Source organism: Ranitomeya variabilis, chromosome 2 (genome assembly GCF_051348905.1).
Source record: "Ranitomeya variabilis isolate aRanVar5 chromosome 2, aRanVar5.hap1, whole genome shotgun sequence".
NCBI classification, from domain to species: Eukaryota; Metazoa; Chordata; class Amphibia; order Anura; family Dendrobatidae; genus Ranitomeya; species Ranitomeya variabilis.
The window spans coordinates 468,206,943-468,230,515 of record NC_135233.1 but is presented as its reverse complement, the minus strand read 5'-3'; the positions used below and the strand labels follow the sequence as shown (position 1 = coordinate 468,230,515).

At 41.7% G+C, this 23,573-nt stretch overlaps 1 protein-coding gene across 1 annotated transcript in view; it reads right to left on the bottom strand.

Annotated features, from left to right (window-relative positions):
- Window positions 1-9,460: 9,460 nt before the first annotated feature.
- Window positions 9,461-23,573, bottom strand: part of LOC143809606 (phospholipase A and acyltransferase 3-like) — a 39,883-nt gene continuing 25,770 nt past the window's right edge. Inside the window, exon 5 of the mRNA XM_077292652.1 lies at window positions 9,461-9,690. Coding sequence (XP_077148767.1) covers window positions 9,592-9,690 — 99 coding nt within the window. The 3' untranslated portion in view covers window positions 9,461-9,591. The remainder of the gene's footprint in view (window positions 9,691-23,573) is intronic.

Here is a 23,573-nt window from a genome sequence, read left to right as displayed (position 1 = left end):
CAGAAAATTTATATCTTCCGCTTTTCAGAGGGCTAATGCACAAGCACAGGACACTCTGCTGGTTCCTACCAAAAGAAGACCGGACAATTATGCACGTTTCATCACAGGTTATCATACTCAATGGTCCCAGGTAAGGCGGATAATGGGTGAACATTGGAGGATTTTAACAACGGATGCGCAAACGTCCCAGGTGGTTAGTACCCAACCACTTATGACAGCTAGGAGGGCGCCTAATTTCAGAGATTTACTCACTAATAGTCATTACACCAGACCCACTCATAGATTGAATCGTGGCTTTTGTCTGCGAGGCTCCTTCCCTTGCGGAGACTGCAGTATCTGTCCATATATGCATCCTACCCGGGATATCTTTCTTAATCCGACAGATCAAAGACAGCATAAACTGAAAGCATATATTAACTGTAAAACCTCTTATGTGATATATGCGTTGATCTGTCCCTGCCCTTGCATTTACGTAGGTCAGACCTCACAAGAGCTGCGCCGGAGAATACAAGGTCATTTCTCAACTATCAATACTGCTGCAGTTGATAGCCAGCCGTAAGGGTAAGGTGCTGACTACAGTTGCTGCACATTTCTTATCACATCATGCGGGCAGCTATGCTAAAACGAAGATAGTGGGTTTGGAGCATGTTAGGAGCTCTGGCAGGGCGGGCTCGCTACATAAACGACTATTACAGACTGAATCCCGGTGGATTTATTTACTTCACTCTATTGCACCCCATGGAATTAATGAGGACCTCCTCTTCACAGGTTTCTTGGGTTAATCTCTCCTGGATAACCATCACTGTATTTTGGATTTACAACATCTGGGATGTAAGAGCGCTGATGGATACGAATCATCAAGGACTTCGTTTCATCAAAGTACATCATGGAGGACTTCATGGGGATCTTCACCCAGGTTCCCTACTTCAGAGGGACAATCATTGGAACACAAAGTCGTGGCTTTATACTCACTAGTGAGGGTTTGGTGCTACATATGGACATTACTGTGGACATTGGTATATATCTTTATGGCTATCCATCCCACATTGAGCCACATTGGAATACTATGGTGGATTGTGTAACAGTAGTCTATCTGCTTACCTTGATGATTGATTGGGTATTACACCCTATTATCTTTTATCACATATATGGGCTCTTCTTTTTCCTGTAAATTAGGTCTACTAACATATGTACATTTCGCTGGATATGCGTCATCCTGTGGATCTAAATAGGCCACATACTTACTGTCATGCAATATATCACTATACCTATGTGTAATATATATGATATGTATCCAACCTGTTTCTTGGTATGTATTTTGAATTTATGTTGGTTACTTTACATAACGTGACTTTTCATTTTCAGGCTGTTCTTTTCATATTCCATATTCTTTCTACCTTTTTCTTATGCGGCCGCTCCATGTGTTTTTGGGCTGTCCGCTGGTCCGCTGGTCCCCTCCTAGAATGTGCTATCTATATGCTGCGTCTCCTTTGCGGACCGCAGTCTCTTTTGACGGCGCGTGCGCAGTGGTGGAGTATGGGCAGAGACGTCTGCCCATTTCATTCATTTCTCTCCTGTGCTGTGCGCATGCGCCACCTCGTGGGCTCGGCTTACCTCAGTCTTCCACTTCTGGTTTTGCTCCCCACCATTTCTCAGCCACACATGTGTGCTTACTTGCACCGTACGGTCGTATATATAAGGACAACGTCTTTATTGCTAAGTTACTTCCCCTGACGAAGCGGTCTTTTGATACCGCGACACGCGTTGGGTTCTCCCACCCAGCGGTCTGGCTCTCACCACCGGCTGTTTAGGCCTTTTTACTTACCCATAGGATCATTTTGGGACACTTTTTGCTCCAGCCCGGGCTCTGACTGGGTCAGGACCTCCAGCATTGTCACTTTTGTGAGTATGTGCTTGCATCGTCGGCTACTACACCTTGTCTCTGGGGTCCTTTTTGATAGGACTCAGGTTAACACCTTCGTGGGCACAGGGTTTACTGTGTTTTCCCTTCTATTGTAGCAGGCTTTTGGTTATAATTCCTCCCCCGGTAGCTAGCAATTGTGTCTTTTTTGATACTCAGCAGCATATTGCAGTATACAACAATTCTTTTCAGTATTGCATTATTTACTTATGCCAGGTGGCTGTTTGTTATGATAGATATTTATATGCATATTTATATATACGGGATGCATTATGAGCAGACCAAAGGGTGGATATGTGTTTTTTCTATGTTTTTATTCTGGTTTTAACATTGTTTATCAATAAAGCTGTTGATTTTTCATTATCTATTGGTGGTGTGCAGTTTTGTATGGGTGGCTACTTTTCTTCTTTAGTTAGCTACCTTATTTAGCCACTCTGCTGCACCCCCTTTTCTTTGTGTATTTTGAATTATTGTGGTGCGCCAGCCATATTGGTTGTTCAGTACTTTATTCATGTGCAAATTGCCTCTTCTGAGAAAAAGAAGACTTAACTCTATAGCGCCACCTGTTGGAAGTAGCGATCCTACAACCGTAGGATCCTACAACAGTACGACCCTGTACTTTATTCATGCGCTCGTTATGGTGTGTGCTCCTATATGCTGCTTAATGATATGTTTACAATCCGGCTTTGTACTTTTTAAATACTATGTCCTTTTTGCGGCCGTGCTCATGCGCGCTGCTGCCCCCTGCTTCCCACGCAGGGCTGGGCGTCTTTATGCCTCCTGCGCATGCCCAGAGACTCTCATCTCCCCGCGCCTGCGCAGTGATGCTTGATGTCCTGTGCTCTGTATCCTGGGACTCTTCAGGCGCACTGCGCATGGGCCATGAGTGCCGCTTGTCATTGGTCGATTAGGACTAGGTGACTGGACATGTGATTGGTTGTCACGGGTTTTTAAGGTCCTTGCCATATTTCCACTTTACATCCGCTTGAGAAAGTGACCTCTGGTAAGCAAAATGCGCGTCAGGGGTTTTCACCATCCGACTTGGGGTCTGTGCATACGTTAGCTGGTAAGCTTTGCCCCTATATACATGTGTGATATAGCCCATTTTGGGAAAAATTTTCTTTTCTACTATAGTGCTTATATTTATCCCTGGGCTATGCCTGCGAGTGTATATTACCTATAGTGCATTCCTAATGTCATACCATGGAAACTTATGGGTTGCGCTGATTTGTTACAACTATTGCACGTGACCCCATCTTTTGGTGTTGGCTTGTTACATTGTCTTTTTTTTTCTATAATATTTACTTGTTAATACTCTAATAAAATTTGTATTTTTTTACTTTATTGATTTGATACTCTTTTTCTTCCTCATATTTTTGTCTATACTTATGGAGTTAAAAATATCTTCTTCATGGTGGCTTAATTGTTGTGAATTTACCTTTTGGCTCCCTCTAGTGGTTACTAGTGATTTGACTCTGGGTATGTCATTCATCCCTTGTATGCTCACCTGGGTCGTTAGGTCAGGGGTGTTGCTATATAAGCTCCCTGGACCTTCAGTTCAATGCCTGGCAACGTTGTAATCAGAGCTAATCTGTTGTGCTCTTGTCTACTGATCCTGGTTCCTGCTAAATTAAGCTAAGTCTGCTTTCTTGCTTTTTGCTATTTGTTTTTGTTTGCATTTTTGTCCAGCTTGTACATAATCTGTATCCTAACCTTGCTGGAAGCTCTAGGGAGGCTGGAGTTCTCCCCCCGGGCCGTTAGACGGTTCGGGGGTTCTTGTATCTCCAGTGTGGAATTTTGTTAGGGTTTTTGTTGACCATATAAGTTATCTTACTACATTCTGCTATTAGTAAGTGGGCCTCTCTTTGCTAAACCTAGTTCATATCTGTGTTTGTCATTTCCTCTTACCTCACCGTTATTATTTGTGGGGGGCTTGTATCCGACTTTTGGGGTCTATTCTCTGGAGGCAAGAGAGGTCTTTGTTTTCCTCTTCTAGGGGTAGTTAGTCCTCCGGCTGGCGCGAGACATCTAGCGACCAACGTAGGCATGTTCCCCGGCTACTTCTAGTGTTGGCGTTAGGAGTAGTTATATGGTCAACCCAGTTACCACTGCCCTATGAGCTGGATTTTTGTACGTCGCAGACTTACTTGTTCCTCTGAGACCCTCGCCATTGGGGTCATAACAGTTTGCCAGGCCAGTATTAAATGTTAAATGCATTGCAGAAGCGGGATTATAAGAAAGAAAGTTCTGAGTTTTTTTTTCTCTCTCTCATTTTTTTTTCTTTTCCCCTTTACCTCTGAGTGGCTTGTGTTTGCTGCAGACATGAATGTCCAGACCTTGATTACAAGTGGGGATCAGCTTGCTGCTCGTGTGCAGGGCATACAAGAGTATGTTATCAGAAATCCTGTGTCAGAACCTAAGATACCGATTCCTGAACTGTTTTCCGGAGACCGATTTAAATTTAGAAATTTCAGGAATAATTGTAAATTGTTTTTGTCCCTGAAACCCTGTTCATCTGGAGACTCCGCTCAGCAAGTAAAAATTGTTATTTCTTTTTTACGGGGCGACCCTCAGGATTGGGCTTTCTCGCTGGCGCCAGGAGATCCGGCATTGGCTGACATTGATGCGTTTTTTCTGGCGCTTGGTTTGCTTTATGAGGAACCCAATCTTGAGATTCAGGCAGAAAAAGCCTTGCTGGCGATGTCTCAGGGCCAGGACGAGGCTGAAGTGTATTGCCAAAAATTTCGGAAATGGTCCGTGCTGACCCAGTGGAACGAGTGTGCATTGGCTGCAAATTTTAGAAATGGCCTTTCTGAAGCCATTAAGAATGTGATGGTGGGTTTTCCCATTCCCACAGGTCTGAATGATTCTATGGCCCTGGCTATTCAAATCGACCGGCGGTTGCGGGAGCGCAAGACCGCAAATTCCCTCATGGTGTTGTCTGAACAGGCACCTGATTTAATGCAATGTGATAGAATCCTGACTAGAAATGAGCGGAAAATTCATAGACGCCAGAATGGCTTGTGTTACTACTGTGGTGATTCTACACATGTTATCTCAGCATGCTCTAAACGTCTTACTAAGGTTGTTAGTCCGGTCGCCATTGGTAATTTGCAACCTAAGTTTATTCTATCTGTAACTTTGATTTGCTCACTGTCATCGTATCCTGTCATGGCGTTTGTGGACTCAGGTGCTGCCCTGAGCCTTATGGATCTGTCATTTGCCAAGCGCTGCGGATTTGTTCTTGAGCCATTGGAAAATCCTATCCCTCTTAGGGGTATTGATTCTACGCCATTGGCAAAAAATAAACCGCAGTTTTGGACACAGGTTACCATGTGCATGACTCCCGAACATCGGGAGGTAATACGTTTTCTTGTTCTGCATAAAATGCATGATTTGGTTGTTTTGGGTTTGCCATGGTTACAGACCCATAATCCAGTCTTGGACTGGAAGGCTATGTCAGTGTCAAGTTGGGGCTGCCATGGAATTCATGGAGATTCCCTGCCCTTGTCTATTGCTTCTTCTACGCCTTCGGAAGTTCCGGCGTATTTGTCTGATTATCAGGATGTCTTCAGCGAGTCTAAGTCCAGTGCACTGCCTCCTCATAGGGAATGTGACTGTGCAATAGATTTGATTCCTGGCAGTAAGTTTCCTAAGGGGAGACTGTTTAATCTGTCGGTACCTGAACATACCGCGATGCGTTCATATATCAAGGAGTCTCTTGAGAAGGGGCATATCCGTCCTTCTTCTTCCCCTCTTGGTGCGGGATTCTTTTTTGTGGCCAAAAAGGACGGATCTTTGAGGCCTTGTATTGACTATCGGCTTTTAAATAAGATCACTGTCAAATTTCAGTATCCTTTGCCGCTGTTGTCAGATTTGTTTGCCCGGATTAAAGGTGCCAAGTGGTTCACCAAGATAGACCTTCGTGGTGCGTACAACCTTGTGCGCATTAGGCAGGGCGATGAATGGAAAACCGCATTCAATACGCCCGAAGGTCATTTTGAGTACTTGGTGATGCCATTTGGGCTCTCTAATGCCCCTTCAGTTTTTCAGTCCTTCATGCATGACATTTTCCGGAAGTATCGGGATAAATTTTTGATTGTTTATCTGGATGATATTCTGGTTTTTTCTGATGATTGGGACTCGCATGTGGAGCAGGTCAGGATGGTTTTTGAGATTCTGCGTGAAAATTCTTTGTTTGTAAAAGGCTCAAAGTGTCTCTTTGGTGTACAGAAGGTTCCCTTTTTGGGGTTCATTTTTTCCCCTTCTGCTGTGGAGATGGATCCAGTCAAGGTCCGAGCTATTCATGATTGGACTCAACCCTCGTCAGTTAAGAGTCTTCAGAAGTTCTTGGGTTTTGCTAACTTCTACCGTCGTTTTATCGCAAATTTCTCTAGCGTTGTTAAACCGCTGACGGATATGACCAAGAAAGGCTCTGATGTAGCTAACTGGGCTCCTGCTGCCGTGGAGGCTTTCCAGGAGTTGAAACGCCGATTTACTTCGGCGCCTGTTTTGTGCCAGCCTGACGTCTCACTTCCCTTTCAGGTTGAGGTGGATGCTTCGGAGATTGGGGCAGGGGCCGTTTTGTCGCAGAGAGGCCCTGGTTGCTCTACTATGAGGCCTTGTGCCTTTTTCTCTAGGAAGTTTTTGCCGGCAGAGCGAAATTATGATGTGGGCAATCGGGAGTTGTTGGCCATGAAGTGGGCATTTGAGGAGTGGCGTCATTGGCTCGAGGGTGCTAAGCATCGTGTGGTGGTCTTGACTGATCACAAAAATCTGATGTATCTCGAGTCTGCTAAACGCCTGAATCCTAGACAGGCCCGCTGGTCATTGTTTTTCTCCCGTTTTGACTTTGTGGTCTCGTATTTACCAGGTTCTAAGAATGTGAAGGCCGATGCTCTGTCTAGGAGCTTTGTGCCTGATGCTCCTGGAGTCGCTGAACCTGTGGGTATTCTTAAGGAAGGAGTTATCGTGTCTGCTATTTCTCCAGATCTGCGACGTGTGTTGCAGAGATTTCAGGCTGGTAGGCCTGACTCTTGTCCACCTGACAGATTGTTTGTGCCTGCTAGATGGACCAGCAGAGTCATTTCCGAGGTTCATTCCTTGGTGTTGGCAGGGCACCCGGGAATTTTTGGCACCAGAGATCTGGTGGCCAGGTCCTTTTGGTGGCCTTCCTTGTCAAGGGATGTGCGGTCATTTGTGCAGTCCTGTGGTACTTGTGCCCGAGCTAAGCCTTGTTGCTCTCGTGCCAGCGGGTTGCTCTTGCCCTTGCCTGTCCCGAAGAGACCTTGGACACACATCTCTATGGATTTCATTTCGGATCTTCCGGTGTCTCAGGGCATGTCTGTCATCTGGGTGATATGTGATCGTTTCTCCAAGATGGTCCATCTGGTTCCTTTGCCTAAGCTGCCTTCCTCTTCTGATCTGGTTCCTGTGTTCTTCCAGAACGTGGTTCGTTTGCACGGCATTCCTGAGAATATTGTGTCGGACAGAGGATCCCAGTTTGTTTCCAGGTTCTGGCGATCCTTTTGTGGTAGGATGGGTATTGATTTGTCGTTTTCGTCCGCTTTCCATCCCCAGACTAACGGACAAACGGAGCGAACTAATCAGACTCTGGAGGCTTATTTGAGGTGTTTTGTCTCTTCTGATCAGGATGATTGGGTGACCTTCTTGCCGTTGGCTGAATTTGCCCTTAATAATCGGGCTAGTTCCGCCACCTTGGTTTCGCCATTTTTCTGCAACTCTGGTTTCCATCCTCGTTTTTCCTCGGGACATGTGGAGCCTTCTGACTGTCCTGGGGTGGATTCCGTGGTGGATAGGTTGCAGCGGATCTGGAGTCATGTGGTGGACAACTTGAAGTTGTCACAGGAGAAAGCTCAGCGTTTTGCCAACCGCCGCCGCGGTGTGGGTCCCCGACTTCGCGTTGGGGATTTGGTATGGCTGTCTTCTCGATTTGTTCCTATGAAGGTCTCCTCTCCCAAATTTAAGCCTCGCTTCATTGGTCCTTACAAGATATTGGAAATCATTAATCCTGTATCCTTTCGCCTGGATCTTCCGGTGTCGTTTGCCATTCACAACGTATTTCATAGGTCCTTGTTGCGGCGGTACGTTGTGCCTGTGGTTCCTTCTGCTGAGCCTCCTGCTCCGGTGTTGGTTGAGGGCGAGTTGGAGTACGTGGTGGAGAAGATCTTAGATTCTCGTCTCTCCAGGCGGAGGCTTCAGTACCTGGTCAAGTGGAAGGGCTATGGTCAGGAGGATAATTCCTGGGTGGTCGCCTCTGATGTGCATGCGGCCGATTTAGTTCGTGCCTTTCACGCCGCTCATCCTGATCGCCCTGGTGGTCTTGGTGAGGGTTCGGTGACCCCTCACTAAGGGGGGGGTACTGTTGTGAATTTACCTTTTGGCTCCCTCTAGTGGTTACTAGTGATTTGACTCTGGGTATGTCATTCATCCCTTGTATGCTCACCTGGGTCGTTAGGTCAGGGGTGTTGCTATATAAGCTCCCTGGACCTTCAGTTCAATGCCTGGCAACGTTGTAATCAGAGCTAATCTGTTGTGCTCTTGTCTACTGATCCTGGTTCCTGCTAAATTAAGCTAAGTCTGCTTTCTTGCTTTTTGCTATTTGTTTTTGTTTGCATTTTTGTCCAGCTTGTACATAATCTGTATCCTAACCTTGCTGGAAGCTCTAGGGAGGCTGGAGTTCTCCCCCCGGGCCGTTAGACGGTTCGGGGGTTCTTGTATCTCCAGTGTGGAATTTTGTTAGGGTTTTTGTTGACCATATAAGTTATCTTATTACATTCTGCTATTAGTAAGTGGGCCTCTCTTTGCTAAACCTAGTTCATATCTGTGTTTGTCATTTCCTCTTACCTCACCGTTATTATTTGTGGGGGGCTTGTATCCGACTTTTGGGGTCTATTCTCTGGAGGCAAGAGAGGTCTTTGTTTTCCTCTTCTAGGGGTAGTTAGTCCTCCGGCTGGCGCGAGACATCTAGCGACCAACGTAGGCATGTTCCCCGGCTACTTCTAGTGTTGGCGTTAGGAGTAGTTATATGGTCAACCCAGTTACCACTGCCCTATGAGCTGGATTTTTGTACGTCGCAGACTTACTTGTTCCTCTGAGACCCTCGCCATTGGGGTCATAACACTTAATACTTAGTAAATCCGCCATTTGCAATGAGAATGCTGCTGTTTTTTTTCTGTATATATTGCATTATCTTTGCCTAATATTTAAGTTTGTTTGGTGATCTGAATCATTTAAGAGTGATAAACATGCAAAGAATAGGAAATCAGGAAGGGGGCAAACACTTTTTCACACAACTGTATGTGCTTGGAGGGTGCCAAACTTACTTCTTGCCCCTGGTGCCAGAAAACCTAGATACACCTCTGGGCTCATAGCTTCCATTGTATTTTCTGTGATCTCCATTCTCAGTGCAGGACTTAATGGGACACAAAGTCTATGTCACAAGGTATATAGAAGTATTCGGACTATTTGTTCCACTGGTAATTACAATTTTCAATTTTGTCAGTAAAAACGAATATATATTGGAGTTCATTTATTTTTGTTTTGCTTTGTAGAACAACCATTGTATCTGCCATGATTTGCTACAAGACATTGAATTAAAAGGTTTGGAATGTTCTGAAGTTGAGTCTCTCTGACATCCAGGCATTTCCCTAATTTAAACGAACAAGTCTTCCAAGAAACATAGCCGCCCCAACTATCACTCCAAGAAATCCTGCTCCAAGTGATGATCCAAATTTTGCATCTTCCACCTACAGGATATAAAAACAAACATGTTTTTACATTGTCATGTTATATCACATGTTCTTAGTGATCATAATGCACCTTTACATCATAATTCGGAATAATAGTAGAGGACATGAAGAATAGATTACTCTGGGTCTCAGAAATTGGAAGAAAGCTGCTGTGGGCTTCCAAGAAAAAAAAAGAACAATAGTTTTTTGCGGTAGATGGCATTAGCCACTGAGAAATTTATAGTAGCTTGATTCAAGGATTAATTCAGAAAGGGCTTACCAAAAGACTAATAACATTAAAAATTAGAAAACATTAAAAATTAAAAGCAGACCTGCAGCTGACTAAAATATCCAGAGGATGTACCAACAGGTGAACCTAGTTCACCCTATTGTCCTTGTTGAGCGGGGGTGCCAATTTGCATTCATGGTAGGGTGCCAGTGCAGCGCCCCAGAGTCCTGGTCATTGCAGTAATGTCGCTCTGCCACTAAGGGGAGTGATGTTACGTCTGATTGCACTAAAGGAGTTCGCCTGACCAGGTATCACAGTCACACATTACACTTCACACCCCGGCCACCAGGGGGAGCAAAGGATTCTATGTATTAGGCCACTCCTCACACTCTGGTAAAACTGGGGGTTGGATAGGAAGTTAGAGGGAAGCTGACTGGGTTTTGCCCAGGTAACATCTAGTGAGAGGAGAGCGTTGCTTGGGAGGACCCAGGGGGGTCCCTGTCAGGGGTGGGATCCTGACAGTGGCCTAGCAAGAGACAGATCGTTACGGAGCCGCGCCTGCACCTCATTGCGGCGGCATCCTAAGGAAGGACAAGCAGCGAAGGATATTGTGGAGAAGTGAGAAACGAGATCACAGCACTAAGGAGATAATACCGGGAGGAGTCGTGCCCTAAGATCGTGGCAACATCCTTCTGAGGCGCGTAGCCGGAACACCGAGGGAGTACTGGCTCTACGCACTACTCCGAATCACGGCAGGGCAGTTAACTTTAGGTTGGCTGTCTCACCTAATCACCTAGGCAGACAATGGAGGCAATTGTGGGAGAGGGGCATCTCTAGGGTCCCTATAAAATAACTCCAGGCCTACCCCGTCATACGAGTGCGTCCTAGCCATACCAACTGGGGGACGGAGAGAGAGAACATCAGAAACAGATACAAGAGTTGTGAGGACTATCCCGTGGTGCTCAGCAGGGAGGTACTACAACACACAGGTGCAAGTAGGAAGGCTACGGATTTCCTGCAAAGGGAACTCTGGATGTGCCTTCGGACCGGCCGGTCTCAGCCAGCCCTGTTAGCAGTGCTCTGGATTGCGGATGCCGAAGCCTTCAGTAAAAAAAGGTAAAGAGACTGCAACCCTGTGTCCTCGTTATTCATCGCATCTTGCACCACCCACCATCACCTTTAACTGGACGCCCCTTAGCAGGGCCACGGACCGGGTCTTGCCACCGTGACATCCCCAGGACCGAGACAGAGAGACCTGGTACCGGGTACCCCATTGCCCTGCGTTTGGGGGCCGCTCCACCAACCTCCAATGATAGGCAGGATCTATCTAGGGGACAATAGGGTGAACTAGGTATATCCCCTGGATATTTTAGTCAGCTGTAAGTCAGCGTACTACTAGTTGCCTGGTTAGGCGTTATATGTGTTTGTTGGTCGTTTATTATAATTCTAATAAAAGTTAATTTTTAATGATGTTAGTCTTTTGTTAATCCCCTCACCCCATGAGCCACTGAGCTCAGTGATTGGTTACAGCAGTGATGCATGTTGTTGATGTGACATCGCCACCGTTACGGCTGGCGGAACGCACCGAGTATATTTAGATATAATTATTGGTGTTTTCGCAGCCCGGGATCCACCGTGCAGGAGACGAACCTGCTGCTAGCAAATGGCGGCATAAGTAAACTCTTTTACTTCACAGAGTCGCATAGAAGGGAAAACGCTGTGCCCTGTTAGCGTCACAGGGGAACACAGCTGCCTAACAGAGCAAAAGCAATCAATGGTCAGGGAGTAGCAAGCACACAAACACCTCCTCTCCGGTGGAGCCGGAATTCTGATGGCTTTACGCCAGCCCTGAATTCACCATGCAAAACTCCTCACCGGTGGTGCCGGTATTCTAGTGGCTTACTTCAGCCGGACCCTGACCACAAGCAGACAAGACCACTGAATAGCAAAAGCTCATGACATAAGCTGATTCTAGCGCATGGCCGTGCAGCCATGCAAACCTTTTATAGCTGCAGCAACTTCAGGACCTTCCTAGAGGACCAATGGGAGCTGCTACAGTACCTGAGCAACTTCAGGACCTTCCTAGAGGACCAATGGGAGCTGCTGCAGCACCTGAGCATGTCACCCCTGACCTCAAATGAGAGGTCTTACCTTGGGCATGCTCAGAAGTGGAAAAGCAGGACTTAGTCCCAAAGACGTCTGCTCGCCGCTGACCAGTACTGGCTACAATGGCTGAGCCTGGAAAGGCAGCAGTAACCATCCACGCAGTATCAGGCTGAGCCAGACACTGAAACTAACATCTCTGCTGAGCAGGCTCCACTGCGGCTGGAGAAGAATGGGGGACCGCAGCAGACATGGTTCGAGACTGCCCCTGTGCAGAGGCGGGAACTCAACCACTGCAACCAAATCACTGAGAATCAGCAGGGAGCTGAGGCTGTAGCCGGGGATGGTGAGTACAAGCTGTATTTGCTATTTAGGTATTTTAGAGTATTTGTGGTCCACTTTCTTGACAGTCGAAAACACCTTTTAAGGCTTCTTTCACACTAGTCCGTCGGTAGGGGCCGTTGCAAACCGTCGGCCCGATGTACCGACGGACAGTGTGTTAATTAAGCACAACGGGGGCAGCGGATGCAGTTTTTCAACGCATCCGCTGCCCCATTGTAATGTTCGGGGAGGATGAGGCGGAGTTCCGGCCGCGCATGCGCGGTCAGAAAAGGCAGACACGATACACAAAAAAAGTTACATGTAACTTTTTTTATGCCAACGGTCCGCCAAAACACGACGCATCTGTCGCACAATGGATGTGACGTGTGACCATGCGTCGCTAATGCAAGCCTATGGAGAAAAAAACGCATCCTGCGGGCAACTGTGCAGGATGCGTTTTTTCTCCAAAACGACGCATTGCGACGTACAGCAAACAACGCTAGTGTGAAAGTAGCCTAAGTTGTTTCAATCTCATTGCTTGTGAGAGAGTATGGAGCCTAGGCTAGGGTTTCCTGAATCAACCCCTGGGAAAAGACGAAAATCCGAAGATTTCGGAGGAGGTGCTCTGCCATTGTGAGATGAGAACTATCAGACACCTTGCCTACAGAGAATGTCTTAAAGGAATATTACTGTACAAACACATTTATGACAAGTAATAGGTCCTGTCTAACGTTTACAGTCAGACTGGTAGTAGAATGGAATTTAAAAAAACACTCTGAAAGGAGTCTGACACCTAAGGTGAATTTCATAATAAATGTTGATTTAATCTAATAATGTAATCACTTTTATAATGTACTTCACTTAAATATCCCTACCATTCCTTCTCTAACTTACTGTCCGTTTAGGTTTTTTTTTTCACTTCCGATTGTGTTTTGTTTGAATATTTGTTACCGCTGCAGCGGCTCGCCGCACTGTTCCCACTGCCGCTGCCCGCCGCGCTGTTACCTCTGCCGCTGCCCGCCGCGGTTCCATCACTGAGTCCAGGTGTCTCCGCTCTACCTCTCCGGCTGGGGCTTCCGTTCCTGCCGCGGCGCGCTCCCGCCGCTCGGGCACTCTCTTTCCTCCTGCACGCGCGCGCGCCCGGCGTTCTACTTCCGGGTCCAGTCTTGCCAGCAACCTCTCTTCACTTCCGGCCTCTTCGGTCTCAGCAGGACTGCGGGGATTGCGCAGGCGCTCTAGTTTCACTAATAAGCGCAGGCGCGTTGTGCCTAATCCTACTCCCTGGGGTCTAGGTCAAGGTCAGTAATGCCACAACCAATCCTGTCTCTGCCTCTGCTATAAGAGGCAGTCTCTCCTGTGCTCAGGTGCCTGATTGTCATAGCATTTCCTGTGCTTCTGGCCCCTATTCCTGTGCTTAGTACTCAGTACCTCTTGTTCTGTGCTTTGCATCTCTCTTCTCCGTTCCTGGTTGTCCATACTTCCCCTTTGTATTCCCCTTGTGCCTGCTTTAAGTTTCTTACGTTGTCTTTTGTTATTTCTTGCACAGTCCTTTTCAGTTCCGGCTTCTTGTCTCCAGTTGTCTTCGTCTTCCCGGTTTTGCTTCTCCGTGCCTTCTGCTTCTCCTCCCGTGAGCTGTCCCTCTCGGTACTTCACCGTGGGTAAGTGACCTCTGGGCCTGTCCCTGACGGTCCCTGTATAGGGGTCGGTGCTACTAGGTCCACTCGCCCAGGGGTAGGTCTTCCCACAGTCCAGAGGGTCCACTCTCCTTTCTAGCCTTGACTGTTATAATATTCCAGCATGCACAGGGGATTCTTAAACATGAAGTCATCTGGGAGGTTGGTACTGCTGTCATCACCCTTATACAAAGTGTCATCATAGAATTCTGCTTCAGGGGTTGGGTGTAACACTGAGTCACTTCTTGCGGGAAGTATACAATTTATGGGCAGGTAGAGCTGATTATGGCCACCTGCAAGGTCAATGGGAGGAGTGCAAGATCAGCCTGGAAGCAGCCAGCATCCAGTAACTAAATAGAGAAAAAAACAAAAAAAAAAACAACCAGCACTCCTAATGTGAACATGTGCACTCCTCCCATTGACCTTGCAGGTGGCCGTAATCAGCCCTACCTGCCAATAAATTGTAGGCTAAAGGTACCTTCACACTCAGCAACTTTGCAATGAGAACGACAACGATCCATGACGTTGCAGCATCCTGGATAGCGATCTAGTTGTGTTTGACACGCAGCAGCGATCTGGATCCCGCTGTGATATCGCTGGTCGGAGCTAGAAGTCCAGAACTTTATTTCGTCGTCAGGTCGGCATGTATCGTCATGTTTGACATCAAAAGCAACGACGCCAGCAATGTTTTACATGGAGCTAACAACCAGCGAGAACGATAAGTGAGTCGCCGTTACGTCACTGGATCGCTCCTGCATCGTTCTGGAGCTGCTGTGTTTGACGTCTCTACAGCATCCAAAACAGCGACGCTCCAGCGATCGGCTCGTTGTCTATATCGCTGCAGCATCGCTGAGTGTGACGGTACCTTTAGCCCGAGAGTGACATGTTTTGTCCATAGTTGTAGGCTGGTGGCCCGAAAGTGGCATGTACAGTAGAGTAGGACCCATCAGAGGGAGGTCACCTTGCCGTGGTTGATGGGCATACATGAGTTAGCCAATTTATGCGCTAAGAACCTTCATTTCATCTATTACTGTAAGTTTTATGAAAAAATAAAAATATATATATATTTTTGAGAAGTATAATCTATATTGAATGTTTGTGTTTTCACATGGCCTAGATTCATGCACATGTGCTGCTGTATTGTTTTTTATCTATCTATCTATCTATCTATCTATCTATAGTACCCATAAATAATTATTATAACAAAAAAAAGAAATAAAAATAAAAGTACAGATATTTGGTATCGCCGCATCCATAAAGCTGTCACATTAGTTAACCCCTTTAGTAAACACCGTAAAAAAAAAAAAAAAGACAAAAAATGATGCTTTATCATTAGATCATCAAACAAAAAATGGAATAAAATGAAATTAAAAAGGCAAATGTAAATACAAACGGGACCGCTGCACTGTCATCTTGTCCCGCAAAAATAAAGCTGCCATTCAGCTCCATCAGCCGAAAAACAGTTATAGCTCTCAGAATAAAGCGATGCAAAAGCAATTATTTTTTCTATAAAATAGTTTTTATTGTGTAAAAGCGACAAAACATAAAAAATATATAAATGGGGTGTCATTGTAATCGTACTGACCAGAATAATAAATATGCCTTATCAATTTTACCACACGCGGAACGGTAAAAAAACAAAAACAAAACAAAAAGCAATTCCTGAATTGCTGGCTTTTGTTCATTCTGTCTCCCAAAAATGGGAATAAAAAGCGATCAAAAAATGTCATGTGCCCGAAAATGGTACCTATAAAAAAGTAAACTCAGCCCGCAAAAAAAGAAGCCATCACATGACTCTGTGGACCAAAATATGGAAAAATTATAGCTCTCAAAATACGGCGATGATGAGTTTTTGCAATAAAACACACATTTTTTAGTGTGTGACAACAGCCAAATATAAAAACCCAATATAAATCTGGTATCGTTGCAATTGCACCGACACGAAGAATAAAGTCGTCAGTAGTAGTGTATAAGCGGGTGGTCTCGTCAAACTCAATTTGACAGGTGCCCCGCCCCCTATCAAGATGTATCAAAAGGGTGTAACCCATCCTCCCCGCCCTGTCAGCAGCTGCCTCTCCTTGTCTGGCTGTCAGCTTTTGATATAGTATGATATTGTTTGATACAGCAATTATTATCCTGGTATTTGTTTTAAATAGATTTTTTACATATTGTTAATTGGATACATTAACACAAACAGTTGCTTTTGTGGCACATATGTGCAAAATTGTGTTGTTTTTTTTTTGTTTTTTTTTTATAACACACGATGGCCCGTTATATAATTATATCCTAGTTGTTTTGGGGCTTCTGTAAGATGTATTTTAGAGACAACTGGCCACTGCCCATTTAGAATGAAACAGCATATTTTTCAGCTTATAACGCAGTTTCTCATTTTCATGAGTTTTAAGAGGTCGTGTTATGTGTGATAAGGGGCTACATGCTCGTGTGGTTAATAGATAAAATACAGATATAATATGCCATTTCACCAACAGTGACCGGCTTACACATAACTCGACAATAATCAAGGGTAGATATACAATACAAGGCAATAGACTTTATTAAAGTATGTATCAGACAGGCGTGATATTTACTAAGGCAGCTGAAATGAATTTGCCTCTGTAATCAGAGCAGTGTATTTTATACACAGTGTTCACATATAGTGAATAGTGCTTCTATATGTATTTGTGCTGAGAGTGCATTCTGCAACCAGAGCAATACTGCTAGCTATCAGTGTGAAACTTTCAGACAAGCACAGTATATTCTGGACATATTATGTATAATTATTAGTAAATTGTTCACTAAAACGATCATTTCTGACAGAACAATGACAAATTTTGACAAAGACACTTCAATAATATAAAAATTCTTACAGAATATAAAAAGCAAAAACATTAAATATGTATGTACACATGCATGATTTAGCTTAAAAGACATATTATGTATAATTATTAGTTAATTTTTCACTAAAATGACACAAAATTGTGTTTTATAATACACCATGCTGTTTATTCATTATATGTTGTATTAAATAGAGTCTAACTGTCACATTACACGTCTTGCTGTACCAGTGTGTATCAGACTGCAATGGCACATCACACTGCTTGCTGTAGTGAATAGAGCTTCTATATGCAATTGTGCTGAGAGTGCAATCTGTTATCAGTGCAATACTGCTAACTATCAGTGTGAAACTTTCAGAGGACTGTGTTATGTGTGATAACTTACCGAAGCGGTAAAAGCAAAACACAGATGTAGAAGTGCAAAAATGACAGACACTGTATGAGTTTTAATAGACTTTAATAAAGTATGTATCAGACAGGCGTGATATTTACTAAGGCAGCTGAAATGAATTTGCCTCTGTAATCAGAGCAGTGTATTTTATACACAGTGTTCACATATAGTGAATAGCGCTTCTATATGTATTTGTGCTGAGAGTGCATTCTGCAACCAGAGCAATACTGTTAGCTATCAGTGTGAAACTTTCAGACAAGCACAGTATATTCTGGACATATTATGTATAATTATTAGTTAATTTTTCACTAAAATGATAATTTCTGCCCGAACAGCGGATTAAACTTGAAAATTTTGACAAAAACTATCCTATATTAATGTTCGTATTTTTATTACACTCACCCCAGGTCATATTATATATAATTATTAGTTAATTTTTCACTAAAATGATAATTTCTGCCCAAACAGCGGATTAAACTTGAAAATTTTGACAAAAACTAGCCTATATTAATGCTCGTATTTTTATTACACTCACCCCCAAATGAGCCACTGCTAATTTGATAACCCAATTTTTATCATTTCAATACTATACATTAACTAAATGCTAGAGCTTATGTTACAATATTTTATCTGTTTATTTTATATCATATTAGATTTTCACATTATTTGTAGCTGTTTGTGTGGGTGCTATATTATGTATATTCTGTGTTTCTGCACTATTATTTGTTGAAAAATTTTCACTAAAATGATCATTTCTGACAGCGGCTTCTTTTGTAATATGCAACAGGTCATATTTGTGGCTTCTTTTTCTATTTGCAGGGGAGATGTGACCGTAGCCGCAGCTCACTGAGCGTTACCACCGGACTCACTTCTCTTTGGGGCTTCTGAATGTACACTATTCCCACCCACGGACAGTTTTCCTTTAAAAATATGAATATTATTGAATATAATGTATTACTTATGTTACAGTATTTTATCTGCTTATTTTATATCATATTAGATTTTCACATTATTTGTAGCTGTTTGTGTGGGTGCCTCTGTAAGCCGCATTTTTCTGCCGTCAGGCCATAAAGATGTGACTGTAGCCGCAGCTCACTGTGCGTTACCACCGGACTCACCTCTCTTTGGGGGCTTCTGAATGTACACTATTCCCACCCATGGACAGTTTTCCTTTAAAAATATGAATATTATTGAATATAATGTATTACTTATGTTACAGTATTTTATTTTCCTGGTGTTACTTTTGTTTTGCTGTCTGTTTTACCATTTCAATACTATACATTAACTAAATGCTAGAGTTTCTGTAACAGAAACTAGGGACCAGTGTTTTGACAGGGTATAAAGCGGTTGTTTTATACATGACAGGTATATGAATATAAAAAGTAAAAATCATCACATGTACAATTAACATACACCATTACACTTCTTATAAAATAGAGTATATTATGTATATTCTGTGTTTCTGCACGATTATTTGATTATTTGATTTATACCTCACTGTATGGGATTATTATGTATAGATATGAATATTACTGAATAGTCTCATATCTCGTCGGCCGTAATAGGCTTTAATGCTATAACATCCCACCTCTGCTTGCTGTCTCAGATCTCAACCACAGCAATAGAGTCTGGTGGTATAACCGGCCACCTCAGTTTCTGTAGGGGGAGTCAAACACCGGTGTACTATTACGATGTCAGAAAGGTGTTAATATTACCATAATTTTCAAATATCCCTTTCTTTTGTTTGGGTGTTAGAAATGCTACATTTTGCAGCAATTTTTCACTTCTTTTAAAGGAAACTTACAAATTCTATCTTTACAGACCTATTCAGTTTTTAACTAACTTTTTAGAGCCTATAACTCATACATTACTGCCTTTACTCTTGTTTCTTTACTAGTTAAAAAGTCATAAAAACTTCTCAACCCAGAAAAAAATTAATATTATGCAAATTTTATGAATTGTGTGTGCCATTTTTAAAGGAAACTTACAAATTCTATCTTTACAGGCCTATTCAGTTTTGAACTAACTTTTTAGAGCCTATAACTCATACATTACTGCCTTTACTCTTGTTTTTTTACTAGTTAAAAAGTCATAAAAACTTCTCAACACAGAAAAAAATTAATATTATGCAAATTTAATGAATTGTGTGTGCCATTTTTAAGACTTTGACAGCGTGTCCAGGGGTTGTGTTATGTGTGATAGCCAGCTACGTGCTCGTGTGGTTAACAGATAAGATAAAATAATGAGTAAGAGACATCCTACAAAGAGAATCCTTTTCCCATTTCATTTGACCTGCGATATTCCACATTTTTTTCAGTGTGCATGAGAAAGATTTAAACAAGTAAGTAGAACTTTTTTCTTAACTATATATTAAATGTAAACACTTGCCCTATTTATAATACTCTTTATATATTCTATATATGTGTACCGGTACGCCTGTGTAAGAATAAATTTAAATGTTAGCCAGAAATCTAAAAAATCGAGTGTTTTTATGATCACTAGTATTCATATTAATAGGTACTTTTAACTATCCTTTTAGAGTGTCTAGTAGTTTTATATTCTTTGTCTGATATATTTCTACACAAAGCTTCAAAACTATTTTGTAATTTATAATGTATCACAGTAGTTTCATATGAAGTTACATCTGAGGTTCTGTTCAGACTATTGTAATATCTGTAGCTTAAAATAGAGCCAAATAGCCACTTTCAAATCCGGACATACACCATTGATTTTAATGGGGTCTAAGGGGGTTCTATCAAGGTTTTCCACATAATAGTTATGGAAAGAATAATGCTACAGAATTGGCCGGTCCAGTTATAAAACAAAAAATGATGAAAATTATCCTTGATGATAATGTGAAAAAGGCTTATGCAGTGGGTTTATGGATCTTTACAATAAACACAATGTGTAGAAATTTGGTTCTAGAACTTGTTGGATTAGTGAATATAATAACGCTTGGCATATTTTATAACATACAGCAAATTATTCTTGCTTTTAACTTGTATGTAACTGGTTAATGTTACTAATACCCTCTAACATGGGGTCATGGTTTTGCATTTTCTGAAGAGTTGAGCTTCATCTCCATCTTTCTTTAATTATACATTATTTTATCACATATTAATTTCACAGCTGTCTGTGCTGGCTATTTACACACAGCCTTCTTGAATTCAATGTTGTTGTTTTTTGTTTGTTTGTTTTTTTGCATGACAGAAAAATCTACAAAGTGTACAAAGTTAAAACATAAGTAAAATAAAGAATAATGACCTAGCTGGTTGTTTGGGTGATATTGTAAAATCATTTATTGTTTCTACTACTTGGCAACTGTTACATTCAGTTATTTTTATTTTTTATTTATTTATTTATTTATTTATTTTTTTTCCTTGGATTTTGTTAGTCACTACAATTATTTTTGCAGATAATAAATCTTAATTTCTTTATAATTTGACTTTTAGTTATAGTTTGTTTCAGTTCTTTGACGTTCTATGTATACCGTAAATTTTGCACCCTTTCAGTGAATAATATAAGACAAATATTTTTTTTATTCAAAGACATCTAACTTATGTATACTTTTAAAGCTTTGTTACATTTCTATCCAGTCTACACCATGCTGTGTAACATAAATACATGTGGTCTTGTAGTGATTTAATATAGTGCACCAAACATGACATGGTTTTTGGTTTCTCTGAACTGCAGCTAACAAAACATATAAGGTAGTACAGCACAAGATGTGAGCGTACCCGCAGCTCACTGAGCATTACCGCTGCACTAACTTCTCTTTGCTGCTTCTGAAAGTACACTATTCTCACCCATGGAGAGTTTTCCTTTAAAAATATGAATATTATTGAATACAATGTTTTACATATGTTACAGTATTTTATTTTCCTGGTGTTACTTTTGTTCATGTATTACTGGCTTCTTCTTCAGTTGTGATTCGTACCTTTTCTATATAAATATGGGTAAATGAATTGTCCATTATAGAACCATTTTGAATCCATGTTTTGTAGACCTTAAACATTTTGTATAACAGATGTGTTTCTCCTGATTTTTTCTTGGTTAAGGGATCACTGCTGTTTTAATAAACTTTGAATAAATAACTGGTCATACATAAGAAACCTGGCAATATATCTTTATAGAAATAATACTTCTGCACTCATGGCCGCTTCTCCTCCACCTTTGCCTCCTGAAGTCATCATTCACTGTGAAATAATGCAAAAATCCATCTTTGTGCCGATGGAGGCATCAACATTTTGCCATTATAAGTTTATGGTTCTGTATGTTGTGTGTGTATGTTTGTTGTGTGTGTTGCATGTGTTGTGTGTATTCTGTATGTTGTGTGTGTATGTTTGTTGTGTGTGTTCTGTATGTTGTGTGTATGTTTGTTGTGTGTGTTCTGTATGTTGTGTGTGTGTTTGTTGTGTGTGTTGCATGTGTTGTGTGTGTTCTGTATGTTGTGTGTGTATGTTTGTTGTGTGTGTTGTATGTGTTGTGTGTGTTCTGTATGTTGTCTGTTTGTTGTGCGTGTGTTGTGTGTGTTCTGTATGTTATGTGTGTTTGTTGTGCGTGTGTTCTGTGTGTTGTGTGTGTCTGTCTGCCTCAATCTCCTTTCTGCAATTCTCCTCTCTCTTTACAGAACCATAAACTTATAATGGCAAAATGTTGATGCCTCCATCGGCACAAAGATGGATTTTTGCATTATTTCACAGTGAATGATGACTTCAGGAGGCAAAGGTGGAGGAGAAGCGGCCATGAGTGCAGAAGTATTATTTCTATAAAGATATATTGCCAGGTTTCTTATGTATGACCAGTTATTTATTCAAAGTTTATTAAAACAGCAGTGATCCCTTAACCAAGAAAAAATCAGGAGAAACACATCTGTTATACAAAATGTTTAAGGTCTACAAAACATGGATTCAAAATGGTTCTATAATGGACAATTCATTTACCCATATTTATATAGAAAAGGTACGAATCACAACTGAAGAAGAAGCCAGTAATACATGAACAAAAGTAACACCAGGAAAATAAAATACTGTAACATAGGTAAAACATTATATTCAATAATATTCATATTTTTAAAGGAAAACTCTCCATGGGTGAGAATAGTGTACTTTCAGAAGCAGCAAAGAGAAGTGAGTGCAGTGGTAATGCTCAGTGAGCTGCGGGTACGCTCACATCTTGTGCTGTACTACCTTATATGTTTTGTTTGCGGCAGTTCAGAGAAACCAAAAACCATGTCATGTTTGGTGCACTATATTAAATCACTACAAGACCACATGTATTTATGTTACACAGCATGGTGTAGACTGGATAGAAATGTAACAAAGCTTTAAAAGTATACATAAGTTAGATGTCTTTGAATAAAAAAAAATTTGTCTTATATTATTCACTGAAAGGGTGCAAAATTTACGGTATACATAGAACGTCAAAGAACTGAAACAAACTATAACTAAAAGTCAAATTATAAAGAAATTAAGATTTATTATCTGCAAAAATAATTGTAGTGACTAACAAAATCCAAGGGAAAAAAATAAATAAATAAATAAATAAAAAATAAAAATAACTGAATGTAACAGTTGCCAAGTAGTAGAAACAATAAATGATTTTACAATATCACCCAAACAACCAGCTAGGTCATTATTCTTTATTTTACTTATGTTTTAACTTTGTACACTTTGTAGATTTTTCTGTCATGCAAAAAACAAACAAAAAAAAAACATTGAATTCAAGAAGGCTGTGTGTAAATAGCATTGAATTCAAGAAGGCTGTGTGTAAATAGCCAGCACAGACAGCTGTGAAATTAATATGTGATAAAATAATGTATAATTAAAGAAAGATGGAGATGAAGCTCAACTCTTCAGAAAATGCAAAACCATGACCCCATGTTAGAGGGTATTAGTAACATTAACCAGTTACATACAAGTTAAAAGCAAGAATCATTTGCTGTATGTTATAAAATATGCCAAGCGTTATTATATTCACTAATCCAACAAGTTCTAGAACCAAATTTCTACACATTGTGTTTATTGTAGAGATCCATAAACCCACTGCATAAGCCTTTTTCACATTATCATCAAGGATAATTTTCATCATTTTTTGTTTTATAACTGGACCGGCCAATTCTGTAGCATTATTCTTTCCATAACTATTATGTGGAAAACCTTGATAGAACCCCCTTAGACCCCATTAAAATCAATGGTGTATGTCCGGATTTGAAAGTGGCTATTTGGCTCTATTTTAAGCTACAGATATTACAATAGTCTGAACAGAGCCTAAGATGTAACTTCATATGAAACTACTGTGATACATTATAAATTACAAAATAGTTTTGAAGCTTTGTGTAGAAATATATC